The 14,441-nt window shown below is 41.0% G+C and overlaps 1 protein-coding gene across 1 annotated transcript in view; it reads right to left on the bottom strand.

Annotated features, from left to right (window-relative positions):
• Positions 1-1,830: 1,830 nt before the first annotated feature.
• Positions 1,831-14,441, bottom strand: part of LOC126428468 (glycerol-3-phosphate dehydrogenase [NAD(+)], cytoplasmic) — a 110,925-nt gene continuing 98,314 nt past the window's right edge. Inside the window, exon 9 of the mRNA XM_050090403.1 lies at positions 1,831-3,291. Coding sequence (XP_049946360.1) covers positions 3,243-3,291 — 49 coding nt within the window. The 3' untranslated portion in view covers positions 1,831-3,242. The remainder of the gene's footprint in view (positions 3,292-14,441) is intronic.

Raw genomic sequence — 14,441 nt, 5'->3', positions numbered from 1 at the left:
TTATGATTATATTTATATAAAATCAGTTTTTGTGACTGTTGGTTAACTGATATATGATTTAGGAACAAGAGTATATACACGCCTGGAAATGGAAAAAAGAACACATTGACACCGGTGTGTCAGACCCACCATACTTGCTCCGGACACTGCGAGAGGGCTGTACAAGCAATGATCACACGCACGGCACAGCGGACACACCAGGAACCGCGGTGTTGGCCGTCGAATGGCGCTAGCTGCGCAGCATTTGTGCACCGCCGCTGTCAGTGTCAGCCAGTTTGCCGTGGCATACGGAGCTCCATCGCAGTCTTTAACACTGGTAGCATGCCGCGACAGCGTGGACGTGAACCGTATGAGCAGTTGACGGACTTTGAGCGAGGGCGTATAGTGGGCATGCGGGAGGCCGGGTGGACGTACCGCCGAATTGCTCAACACGTGGGGCGTGAGGTCTCCACAGTACATCGATGTTGTCGCCAGTGGTCGGCGGAAGGTGCACGTGCCCGTCGACCTTGGACCGGACCGCAGCGACGCACGGATGCACGCCAAGACCGTAGGATCCTACGCAGTGCCGTAGGGGACCGCACCGCCACTTCCCAGCAAATTAGGGACACTGATGCTCCTGGGGTATCGGCGAGGACCATTGGCAACCGTCTCCATGAAGCTGGGTTACGATCCCGCACACCGTTAGGCCGTCTTCCGCTCACGCCCCAACATCGTGCAGCCCGCCTCCAGTGGTGTCGCGACAGGCGTGAATGGAGGGACGAATGGAGACATGTCGTCTTCAGCATGAGAGTCGCTTCTGCCTTGGTGCCAATGATGGTCGTATGCGTGTTTGGCGCCGTGCAGGTGAGCGTCACAATCAGGACTGCATACGACCGAGGCACACAGGGCCAACACCCGGCATCATGGTGTGGGGAGCGATCTCCTACACTGGCCGTACACCACTGGTGATCGTCGAGGGGACACTGAATAGTGCACGGTACATCCAAACTGTCATCGAACCCATCGTTCTACCATTCCTAGACCGGCAAGGGAACTTGCTGTTCCAACAGGACAATGCACGTCCGCATGTATCCCGTGCCACCCAACGTGCTCTAGAAGGTGTAAGTCAACTACCCTGGCCAGCAAGATCTCCGGATCTGTCCCCCATTGAGCATGTTTGGGACTGGATGAAGCGTCGTCTCACGTGGTCTGCACGTCCAGCACGAACGCTGGTCCAACTGAAGCGCCAGGTGGAAATGGCATGGCAAGCCGTTCCACAGGACTACATCCAGCATCTCTACGATCGTCTCCATGGGAGAATAGCAGCCTGCATTGCTGCGAAAGGTGGATATAAACTGTACTAGTGCCGACATTGTGCATGCTCTGTTGCCTGTGTCTATGTGCCTGTGGTTCTGTCAGTGTGATCATGTGATGTATCTGACCCCAGGAATGTGTCAATAAAGTTTCCCCTTCCTGGGACAATGAATTCACGGTGTTCTTATTTCAATTTCCAGGAGTGTAGTATGTGTCATGTTAGTAGTTTGTAAGATTCTCTACGTAGAGTTCACCATCCTCATCAAATTATTCCTTTTGCACTGTATGGTGTACAGACATGGTAAATGGAACTATGTCATACAGTTTTCAGTTCAAGTCAATCCAAAACAGTTTGTAGCTATTCACAGACCAAAAATATTGTCAACTGGAGAGTATTATTACATTACTTAGCAAAAAAATGACAGGAAGAATTAATATGGAGACACTTACTTTACAGTTCCTGAAACACAACAATCCGATGCCTTAAGTAATTTGTTACTGGTAAAGAAGGGGGAGGGGGTGGGGAAGAAGAGACTGTTGAGAAAACTCACTGTGATTTATTGCAGCACCATTCCTTTCTTATCCATACGGATTCATATTTTGTTTCTTCATCCAGCCAAAATCTCAATAATGCACTAAGGGGAGATACAGTTATGCATAAAAATCTTTTTTATGCAATTAACAGCAACCGGGAAAGAAGTAATCACATGTGATGATGTATCATATATTCCAAAAGTAACACATTCATCATTAAATATAAGTTCAGAAAATGCTATTTTCTATGTTCCTGTTTACAAATGACTAAATAATTGCTGCCTACATATTATAACATACATCATACATGTATTGCCACTGTAGTATCACATGTGACTTATGGAAGACAAATTTCAGAACACTTTAAAACTTTGAACTTCCATCTTTTCCCTTTATAGTGGAAACTATAAAAAATATGGTTACCATATCTTTATAGACACTTGACAGGTGCAATGACATGCAATCATTTACAGATATTACTTTGTGATTTTGTATATGCAGAGCAGTGTTTATGACTTTTTATAATGACATATAAACAGTCTCCTCCTTAGACTCACGCCAGATACTTAATGATCAGCTGTTATCATATACAGTTTCCAATTTATCTCATTTAAAACTCGCTAGTGAGCATAGCTTTATAAAATTGTATGTAGACAAACACAAATATAAATTAATTTACAAAGACTTGAGATTGGAATACAAGCTTTACCAGTAAAAATATTTCTGCTATGCTCATTTTTCCTTGCTAGACCAGCACAGGAAAGTATGTATTGTAAAACATACAGCAAGTTAGTATATCACATTTTGCACCACTGTTGCAATAAATAAGCCTCAGACTTGCTCCAAACTGTAATGACATATAGCTATTTAACTTACGACAAAAGGCAACTCGGAACAATTTTAACAAATTTCTTTGAGGAACTCTCATGCGGAATAAAAATATTTAAACAGTCAGGTACATGTGGAGAAACTAGCCAATAATCCAAAAAAGTGAGGGCAGTAAATGTGCCTCATTCCGTTTCCGGACTTTTGGCGACTAAACATATTTACCTCTTAAAAACTATATGCTTCATCATCGTAACAGAGCATCCCTTTTACCTTTCTAGATCCCAGCAAAAGTATGTGCTACTTCCGAGACAATTTTGCACACCTTTTTGCAACAACATTTAGTTTGCAATCGGGATTACAAAATATTTACTTCCAGTCGCTACAAGGAAGCAAACCGGTGACGCCGAACAGAGGACGACACTGCTGGACGCTCAGCCGGTCCATTTGTGGCTCCGAGGAAGCGTCTCCGCACCTCGATGCCTCGAGGGGGGGTCTCTTCTGCCGGTGAGGAGGGGCAGGGCAGGTTGGGGGGCTGCGGTTGGAGGAGAGTGGAGAGCGCCGAAGTTTGTATGCCTTCTGCCTCACCCCTACACGCTGCCCGCTTCGCTGTCCGGAGTCGGCGGCTCTGTGCGGATGCTGCGGATAACGAGTCACTGTGACTGTGAATTGTCTACAGACTAGTATAATTTCATTGACTCTTTACAAATTACTTCCATCTGTGCTGTAATAAACATACGAGAAATCACATTCTGCACACTTCGCTCTTTCTTGTCGACATTCCTCTTCCCTATTTTCCTTTACAGACTGTCGTGTCACATTATTTGTGTACAGGTGTCCAAGAAGTCCCCGTGACCTTTCGCCTTTGTACAATTGCCTTGTTAGTACTCATACTTTGTTATCAGTATTATATTGTTTGGTTTCAGTTGTGAATCAATGTCTGATGTGAGTGGATACAGTTGTCTCTGTGGGTGCACAAGTGTACATAAACAGAGCAAAAAATGTGAGAGATACTTAGTATATTTAGAGATCATTTTGGTGAGGCCTCCGCCTCAAAAGGTGACCTCTAGATTGGGAGAAACATGGTTTGTTTTGAGAAGCGTCAAAGTATTGCATAGTGGGCGTGAGAGAATGTGGTTCAATGAATTGAACAGCCTCAAGTGAAATCTGTTCTCACAAAAGTTACTGAACTTTAAGTACTGCAGTTCACAAGGTGTGACTGTATTTTAAAAAAATTAAATAAAATTGAAAATGAAAACAATTTAGATCGGTATTTGTGAATAAATTATCTGACAACTAAACAGAGCAGCGAGTTGCAGTCTGCCGTGCTTTCTGAATGTTCAGATCGTGTGCAAGAATTGGAAAGGAATCCACCTCCAGTTATATGGGCAAGGGTGTCATAATGATACTGCCTGGACAATATTTTTTGAACGGTATGTGAATGGAAATTCTTATAAGGGCACATTGCAAATGTGGTTAATACCTCAGCTCGAAGACAAGGAAATGGTGGATCGTCTGATGTTATAGCAGGATGGAGCTCCAGCATACTTCAGCATTAAGATTTCTCGGTAAACATTTCTTTTGTCACTGTGTCGGGTATAGTTCACCAACATTGAAATGGCCACCACCCGAGACAACTCGTAGGGACCAGTCGAGGTTGTCGTGGCTCAGTGTCAGCACAAGACAGATGCAGAGTTGTCCAAAAATATTTGGGAAGCCTTTCAAAGCCTTGCAGTTCTGGCAGATACATAGTTTTGACAACTTGTGGAGGACATGGAAATGCATTTACATTTATAAACTATGTATCTAGCAGAACTGTAAGTTCTCCAAAATAGGTTTGACCTAGTCGTGCAAAGACTTTTCGGACACGCTGTATACCCGCGCCTACTATATATGTGTACACTGTGAAGGGTACACAACAGACTTTTATCATTTTTTCTCCTCGCTACACCGTTCGCAGAATGGTTGGGAATAACAACTTCGTGAATGCCTCCGAGTACATTAGAATTTCTTTAGTTTCGCAGTTGGCAATCGTACAGAATATGTAGAAGGGCAAGTAAGATATTGTTTAAGTCAAAACTTCCCAGCAAATTAAGACTTTTTGCCAGTCTGGGATTTGAACACAGAACCTCGCCAGCTGGGCCATGGGGGCACACTTGGCCTGCCCTCTCAGCTTTATTTCTGTCAGTACTCATCCCCTACTTTCAAAATTGCACAGCAGTGAAGCTGTCCACTGCAGCAGCCAACTGAGTTATGAAGAATACCCTTCTCTGCAATCATTAAACTGAAATAATCCAATTAACTTTCAATAAACAGAATTTTAATATTACAGTCTTTCATAAGCATGCTATTAAGTCAAATTTGGCTTTTATTGTTTTCTTATTACATTCTTTTCCAAAGAGGTCTCAGCTTAAAGCCAGAGATACGTACACTGGTTCAGAACACTCACAGCATGTGTTTATATGTACTTTGAAAGAGCACAGAAAATTTTAATATTTCATATCCCTTTACAGGGATTCGTATAAACATAATAAAGCTTTTATACGACTCATGTAGCTGCTGGAAGCAAAAAGTCTACCACTGACTACATGACGCACTGCGCTTCATTCTCACAAATTGATCTGTGTGGGATGTCACTCCGTATTCAAAGGTGACCCTTACAATGTGACAACAATGAAATGGTGATATGCAACAGCTGTGATTTTTTTTTTTTAATTCCTGAACAACATAGGTTACACGCAAAGTTCCAGTTTACAGCTATTTAAATCGGTAAACATTACATTATCTTACCGTGCATGATCTATTACTTATAAAAATGTCTTAATCTTATGAGCATTATAATACAATGCTAGCTTTGGTAGTCTATTAGTGAGATACAAATAAATAAGTACAAAGCAAAAATTAATATTTGTTCCTTTGTTAATTGAGAAACTAGAGTAGAAATACACATTCCTAATACATAGCCAATTAACTACTTTAATTACATTACACAAGCATCTAACATGCTTTCAAAACACAACAGCCAATAAAACACCATGCTGTCGGTCAATCTACACTGTGTGCCACATCCAAATATTTAATCTAAATATCGCAGGACAGCTTCAGAATACAAATTAACAAACACAGAATATTCTTTTGATGTGTCTTACAAACACACAGTACAAACATAAAACATTATTTTGTTGGAATGGATATATTCCAGAGGAATCTGCATATAAATACATATACACAATGCAATCATAAGCACACAAAACAACATCAAGGATTCACAAATGCACAAAACATAATTATACATAATATATTTACAAAAAGTCAGTAACATTAGACCAGTTCGAATAAATGTTTTCATTCATAAATATGAAATTGTTCTAACAAGGCAGAGTTGGTAGGATCTATTAAAATGAGCCAGTAAAGTTGATGTGTTGTACAGTCACAAATAGTCAGTTGCAGAGGTGGGGGGGGGGGGGGGGGGGGGAATAAAATAATGTCACTCCAGAGAGTGACAGATTTCATAACCTGGTTCATAGACTTACCCTACTGACACTCTGACCCAAATAGTTCTCCAATAACGTATCACACGTGTGTGAACATGAAGTGTGAGAGATGCCAGAATACCATCCGTGCTTAAGGTGACCCCTAGCAGGAGACGGGTTCGTGAAAAGTTATAATTTTTCTGATATCTGTTAGCATATGTTGGATAATACAAAGTACGAACAATGACATCACAATTATTTTGTTCTCTAAACAGTAGTAGCTCGGTCGGTCAGTCAGAAGTTAGGGGACTAAGGAGAGAGATAATGTCATTCCGAGCTTTGAGAGCTAGTCCATCTGGAGTTGGTGACATCGCTCAGAAATCTAATCAAATTGTGGTAGGACATAGTAGTGGCAAAATTGGTGCATCGAGAGGAATATTGCTGCCAGAAATGAGAAGTAACTGCACCGGCTACAGAAGAGTGTAGACGAAGCCCACCCCAACTCCTCCCGCGGGGCTCGTCTGTGGTGACAGGCGACGGCTGGGGCGAGGTGGCGACTAAATAAATGATCCTCGACGCGTTTTGTTTTATCGGCCTTAGGACACAGTCCTGGGCGTACTGCCATATCTGATGTCTCATACTGCCGGAGACATTATAAGATGCTGCAAAGACTCTACTTAGCCCCGTCGAACTTAAACGAGCTCGGCGGACCTCGACGCCACCGTCGAGTTGTGACTCCGTCAGACCGCCATCGAGAGTGGAGAGTCGTGTGGGCGTATTTTGTAAACCTCGTAGTCCTCTATTAGGCACTAAGGCCTTCTCTAATTTAAATCCTTCTTTTCTGTAACAGTTTTTGTGAACAGACAGTTCGTCGTAGCTTTGCGAGGAGGAGGACCGCAATACTATCTGTGTAAAGACTGGAAGTGTAATGAAAACCGGGAGGACTGACAACAATAAAACGAGCTTAGAGAAATAACGACTCGCGAAGGAGGGAGGGTACAGTCAGGAATCCTCCGTCTGTTTGTCGCTAGCATCGAGGATAAGGAACCGTCGAGGGCACGCATTTGTCAGAGTGCTAAATGAAGAGACACTCCTAAAAATGTAGAGCAGTGTGTAGCAGAAAAGGACTAACCGTATGTAAAAGTAATTAACAGACAGACTAAAAGAGGGATGACCGAGGCAACTGGCAGAGGTAGTAAGCAGAAGACACCCCGCTCCCACGCCGAAATAGGATTTGAATGGTTACGCAGACTTTCCTGGAAGGCACTGTTTGTGGATATCCAGATCCAGATTATTTTCCCACAGTAAAATTCCCTGCAAGGACTGAAGGACATAGCACAACAGTTACGGACAATTTGTTTGTAGACCCAACACCCTGTAGTGACTTAGCTGCATAACAAACAGTCGACAGTTAATCTCACCGTGACGGTCAAATGTGAGCGATAAAATTTACTGACCTGATATGTGCAGATCACAGAAGAAAAGTATTGTGTGACAGACTCGTACAGAATGACTCAGTGAAATGATGCTGGGGAGAGATTTATAGAGCAGGCAGAGCTTACATTAAAGTTGACTCGTAGTTACCAAACATATTCCTACAGCGATTCTCGTTTCACCAAACACGCACGAGGGCAAAATCGAACACAAGTGAGGACGAGGGTAGATAACTATCGGGATTAAAGAGTCAAATGTCAGGAAGAGAGGGCTCTACGTAATTCGTAGAACAGGCAGTAGTCGACATCCGAAAGTAAATTACCACCGATATTGCCGAATCCTCTACTCTCGTCTTAAAAAGGCAAAGATCGTGTACAATTCTCAAAAGACCATAAACTCGACGAATAAGACTAAAACTATTTGCAAAATTATTAAATGAGGCAAAACTCCACCACTGCCGGTCCCAAGTACTGGGCCTCATTTCGCAAGTGATGAGGAAGGAGGAGGGGGAGGAGTAACACCTCGTACAAAAGCCTGGGTCCATCTGGCTCCGGATGGCAGCACCCTGTAAGGGCCCCTGCCTAGGGTCACTAGGTGAAACCTGGTCAACGGTCTCAAAGGCGGAAGAGGAAGTTCAGATTCCAAACGGCGGAGAGAGCGGAAGAAATACCTCCAGGACTCACAATCTTGGTTGTATATTTTGTGGCCTTTGGGCCACACCCAAAATAACTTTCATCAATCACGGAAGTGTGTGATGTAAACTATTTTACCCCAGGCGGACGATCCACCGTACGCCAGTAAGTCAGCAGACATTCGGATTCTGGGGAGTCTGCAACATTGCACAAAGACAAGTTGGAGTGTCTTGGAATCTCATGCAAATTTCAACATAGGCAATCAACGTACCTAGCAACTTTCAATGCAAACTCATTGTTGAAAACCGCAAAATTAAAACATCTAACAGATATGCTAAAGAACCACAATGTACTCATAACAGCCATTCGAGAAACACGATACGTGGATACAGATACCTTCGATTCCGAAGGTTTTAGGATATACAAAGGGAAAATGGGACCGAGAGTAATGAAAAATGTACCACATCTTGGGACAGCCTTTATAATCAACAAACAAATTTTGAACTCAATAGTTGGCTTTGATTCCCAATCATAAAGAATCTCAAGTCTTACATTCACAAGCACAAACAAAATCTACACAATTATCAATGCACATGCCCCTATAAATGAGGATAACAGGAAAAACAAAGAAAAAGTGGAGGCCTTTTGGAATCATCTAGATGACATTATTCAGAAAATTCCAGATAAAAACATCATCATTCTTCTTGGAGATTTTAATGCACAGATTGGTAAAGAAAAAAGATATAAGAAAATAGTTGGAAAGTATCCAGCACACAAGAGAACAAACAGAAATGGTGTGAGACTAATAGAACTTTGCCAAGCACACAATTTAATTCTTAAATCCACAGCTTTCAAGAAACTACCACGAAGACAAAAGACTTGCGTATCCCCAAATCCTAGCCTTGGGGAATTTCAACTTGATCATGTGGCAATCAAGAAGATTTCTAACAAAGAAATCATGAATGTTAGGGTACTCAGGGGTGCAAATTTGGATTCAGACCACTACCTTTCTAAAATTAAGTTCAAAGTCATCCCAAACAGGAAACGCAGCATGAAACAAATTAAGGGTCGGAAGTATAGCACAGAAAAGATATTAAAATCAGATGAATTCACAAAAGCAACATAAACCATTCAGACACAAAGCTGGGGGGGATATCAAGGAAAACCTCATTACTACAGCTGAACGGATAGCACCTAACAAAAAAAGTAAAAAACATGCCTGGTGGTCGCTGGAATGTGATGCCCTCATTGAAACGAGAAAACAGGCATGGCAAAATTGGCAATCACAGAAAACAGAAGAAAGTAGACTGAATTTCATTACAGTTAGAAAACTGGTAGATAAAAATATAAAAAGGATTAAGAAAACACATGAAAACAAAACTCTCCTCCAAATTGATGAAGAATTTGCTAAAAACAACACAAGAAGCTTTTACAGAACTTTCAAACAAAAGTTATCAAGGTACAAAGCACCCACCCTCCAATTTCGTGATGTAAATGGGACCATTGCTCTAACAACACGGAAAACTGCAAAATACTAGCAGGCTACTTTGAGAAACTCTTGAATTGTGAACCCATCCTTGAAAAATTTGAATCCATGCCAAACAACCGTGAGAAGCCGGATTCAGAACCACCGACGACTGAAGAACTACAGAAGGTCATTTCAGAACAAAAACAACAAGGCGTCCGGAGAAAATCAAATAGTGGCCGAACTATGGAAAAAGGCTGACAAAAATACAGTTACATCCCTAAAGTGTGTTTTTGATCAAATCTGGAAAGAAGAAGAGATCCCTGCAGAATGGAGAACAGCTCTCATCCACCCTATCCACAAGAAAGGTTTGATGACAGACCCCAACAATTACAGAGGAATATCACTGCTGGATATAACGTACAAGATTCTTTCTAAAGTCCTTTTGAACAGGGCAGAGCCGCAATTGGATCCACAAATCGGGGAATACCAGGGAAGATCATGTTCGGAACAAATACTAAACCTCAGAAACATTATGGCATACCAAAATTCAAGGGCAAAGACATACGTAATCTCCTTCATTGATTTCAAAAAAGCATATGATTCGATTGATAGAGAATCTCTGTTATCAGTCCTGGAAGAAATGGGTTTGGATAAGAAAACAACTAATATTATAAAAGCGATCCTTACAAATACTTTTTCGAAAGTTAAATTTATGGGCGAACTATCGGAACCCTTTGAAATAAAAACGGGAGTGTGACAGGGCGATGGGCTCTCACCGTTGCTGTTCAATTGTGCACTTGAGAAAGTAGTCAGAGAATGGAACACAAATATTAAGAGTGGTATAAGACTGGGTTGCAAAAAGAAGAACCTTAAAGTAAATTGCATTGCTTTTGCAGATGATATGGCCCTGTTTGCTGAAACAATGGAAGAAGCACGGGAGCAAATCCTTGAACTAAAGAAACAAGCAGCTAAAATTGGTCTTCACATCTCCTTTGAAAAAACTAAGATATTGACAAACATCAAGCACTCATGTAAACACCTCAAAGTTCAAGAACAGAAGATTGAAATAGTAAAAGAATTCAAATATCTCGGAGAATGGATTAGTCGGAATGCTGGGGAAAGCAAAGCAATGGAATCCAGAAAAAATAAACTTGAATTGGCCCACCAACTAACAAAAAATCCCTTTCATGGGGGTCCAAAATTACACATTACAAGACAGTGATTAAGCCAGAAGCACTGTATGCAGCAGAAACACTTAACATGAATTTCAAAGGCGAAATGGAGAAACTTGAGCTAAAGGAAAGAAAAATTTTAAGAAAAATCATTGGGCCAAAATTTCAAGGCAATAAGATTATATACATCAAAAATGAAACTCTCTACAAGGAAATTGAAAAACTTTCAGATTCTATGCGAAAAAGGAGAATAAATTTTTATGGTCATCTTCTCAGAATCAGTTCCAACAGATTAACTAAACAAATCTTTGACTTCTTCCGTAACCGAAAAACGAAGCCCAACTGGTTTAAAGAAACTGAGAAAGACCTAGTGGAATTAAAGATTTCAGAAAATTCACTTATTGATCGAACTGCTAAATTAATTACTAAAGATGAAAACATAAGGTTGCAAGACAAATCCACACAAAAGTCCAAACCCTTCATCTCAGAAGAAGAGAGGAGAAGAAGATCAGAAAGAATGAAGAAATACTGGGCCCTAAGAAAAGAACAACGAACAAAGAAATGATTGATCCAGTGTACCCCAAAGAGGGTAAAATGAAAGAAGAAAGAAATAAGGGCAAACAAAAGTAGCCCTCCAAATGAAATTGACCCCCAAAAAATAATTGTCGAAGAAATTGTGACGCTTTCCGGTCACCGGCCATGAAATTTAACGATTACTTCCTCACAGTGGCTGCAGACACACCCAGAATGAATTACCAAATACAGACGCATTACAGATGCAGACACTGCATGCATCACCGACATACTTTGGCTTCAGACATATAACCCCTAAGGAGCTTACAGAAGTCACCAGGCCACTAAAATGTACTTCTACTGGCTACGATGGTGTTTCCAGCAGATTCCTAAAATCTTGTGCCGACCTGATAGTACTATCCTTAAGCTATCTTAGCAAATCGGTCAATGACTCTAAGCGTATTTCCTGAAAGGTGTAACAGCCATTTAAAACCTGGAGACAAGGAAGCTGCAGGTGTACATCACTCTACCATTTTGTCTGAGTTAGCAGCCTACAGTAGAATGATGGATCAGAACCCATTAACAGCCCCTCAATTTTGCTTTTGTAAAGGATTATTCACACAGAAAGCAATACGAGAGCTCACAAATTAATTGCTAACAAAGCTTAACGAGAATAATTATCCCATTGACGTATTCTGTGAACTTGCCGTGGCCTTTTATTGTGTGGCTCACAAAATTCTAAAAGCGAAGTGTTACGGCATTAATGATATATCTCTCTCACACAGATGGAGTCTTACATATGTAACAGAAAGCAGCAGAGGGTTTCATTAACAGGTATGAAAATCACCTCAGAATTTGGGAGGGGTAACATACAGAATGCCACAACTCTCGTTTCTATCTTACGTGGATTGTCTTCTGACGATTTTAAAGAGCAGTTCCAAAACTATAATGTTTGTTGATGGCTGTAAACTGAGTGAAGCTCATATTATGCAGTTTCAAACTGGAAATAAGACCTATTAGCAATATAAGTAGATATTTGTGGTCATTCACTGAATGAAGCAAAGAGAGTGAAATTCCAAAGGGTCAGTTTAATAGCAAGTTTAAATGGAGTTAACACACAGATACGCTAACTGAGAAGCTCAGTTCAGTATGTTATGCCCTCGGGAACGTTTTTCATTTTGTTGACCTCAGAAGAAAAGGCAGCTTATTTTGCATATTTTTGGTCCCTATTGTCTTATGAAATATCTTCTACAGCAGAGCACCTAAAGTAAATAAAATGTTTGTTTAGCACCAAGAAGGTAGGTAACCACACTCCTTGTGGAAGCCTTTGAGTTGTGGCACTTACTTCCAAAAACATTAACTCCTGAATGGTTTTCATTGCTGATGATAAAAATCAGTTTCAACTAAAATGTGATAAACCCAAGTCACACTTCAAAGCATGAACACAATTTTTGTGTAGACTTCACCTTCTCATCCAGGATACAGAATGGAGTTAAGTACACCAGTTCGAAGATATTCAACAAACTCCCATCCACCACAAATCGAGAAACTGAGTGTCTTTAGCAAGTCGAAAGGAAATTAAAAGGAAAAAATTGAAACAAAATAGTTTGTCAGTCATTCTTTCTATAAATCAACTGGATATGTACATTCGAGGACTGAAAAGTTGTGTTAGCTACATGGCAAGTAGTAGTGTGTGTTGAGGAGCTGTGCAACAAGTAATGATGTTCTACATAAAAAAGGGAGATAAAACAGATACTGACAATTCTAGAGGAATCTCCCACTTGCCAGTGACCTGTAAGATCCTGTCAAAGGCACTTTTAAGCAGAGCTGAAAAAAGACTCAATCCACTGTTAGAGGAGTATTGAGAAGGCTTCAGGAAAATCAGATCACGTGTACTGAGAGTCATAAACTGAAGACACATCTTAGAAATCAGGAAGATCATAAGTTTGAAATATGTGGTAACATTTGTCAATTTTTAAAAAAGTGTACGAGTCTGTTGGTGGAAATAAGTCACTCGATATTTTAAAAAGTGTTAGGCTAGATAACAAAAATAATTAAACCGACTTTAACCGATACAATATCAAAACTAAAAATTATGGAAGAATTGTCATAAAATTCCGAAATAAAGGAAACGGCTTGTTGCCCCTTCTTCTTAGGTGTGAATTACAGGAATCTCTTGCCCAACGTAAAGTCCCGAGCGACTGGAAAAAAGCGCAGGTGACGATTGTATATAAGAAGGGTAGAAGGACAGATCCTCAAAATTACAGACCAATATCCTTAACATCTGTTTGTTGCAGGATTCTCAAACATATTCTCAGTTCGAATATAATGAATTTCCTTGAGACAGAGAAGTTGCTGTCAATGCATCAGCACGGCTTTAGATAGCATCACTCCTGCGAAACGCAACTCGCCCTTTTTTCACAACATATTTTGCGAACCATGGATGAAGGGTATCAGACGGATGCCATATTCCTCGACTTCTGGAAAGCGTTTGACTCAGTGCCCCACTCCAGACTCCTAACTAAGGTACGAGCATATGGGATTGGTTCCCAAGTATGTGAGTGGCTCAAAGATTTCTTAAGTAATAGAACCCAGTATGTTGTCCTCGATTGTGAGTGTTCATCGGAGGTGAGGGTATCATCTGGAGTGGCCCAGGGAAGTGTGGTAGGTCCACTGTTGTTTTCTATCTACATAAATGATCTTTTGGATAGGGTGGATAGCAATGTGCGGCTGTTTGCTGATGATGCTGTGGTGTACGGGAAGGTGTCGTCGTTGAGTGACTGTAGGAGGATACAAGATGGATTAGACAGGATTTGTGATTGGTATAAAGAATGGCAGCTAACTCCAAATATAGATAAATGTAAATTAATGCAGATGAATAGGAAAAAGAATCCCATAATGTTTGAATACTCCATTAGTAGTGTAGCGCTCGACACAGTCACATCGATTAAATATTAAGGCATAACACTGCAGAGCGATATGAAGTGGGACAAGCATGTAATGGCAGTTGTGGGGAAGGCGGATAGTCATCTTCGGTTCATTGGTAGAATTTTGGGAAGATGTGGTTCATCTGTAAAGGAGACCACTTATAAAACAC

The sequence above is a fragment of the Schistocerca serialis genome, chromosome 12, assembly GCF_023864345.2.
Source record: "Schistocerca serialis cubense isolate TAMUIC-IGC-003099 chromosome 12, iqSchSeri2.2, whole genome shotgun sequence".
In the NCBI taxonomy this organism is placed as follows: domain Eukaryota; kingdom Metazoa; phylum Arthropoda; class Insecta; order Orthoptera; family Acrididae; genus Schistocerca; species Schistocerca serialis.
The sequence above is the reverse complement of the archived record's forward strand: the minus strand, read 5'-3'. Positions and strand labels throughout refer to the sequence as shown.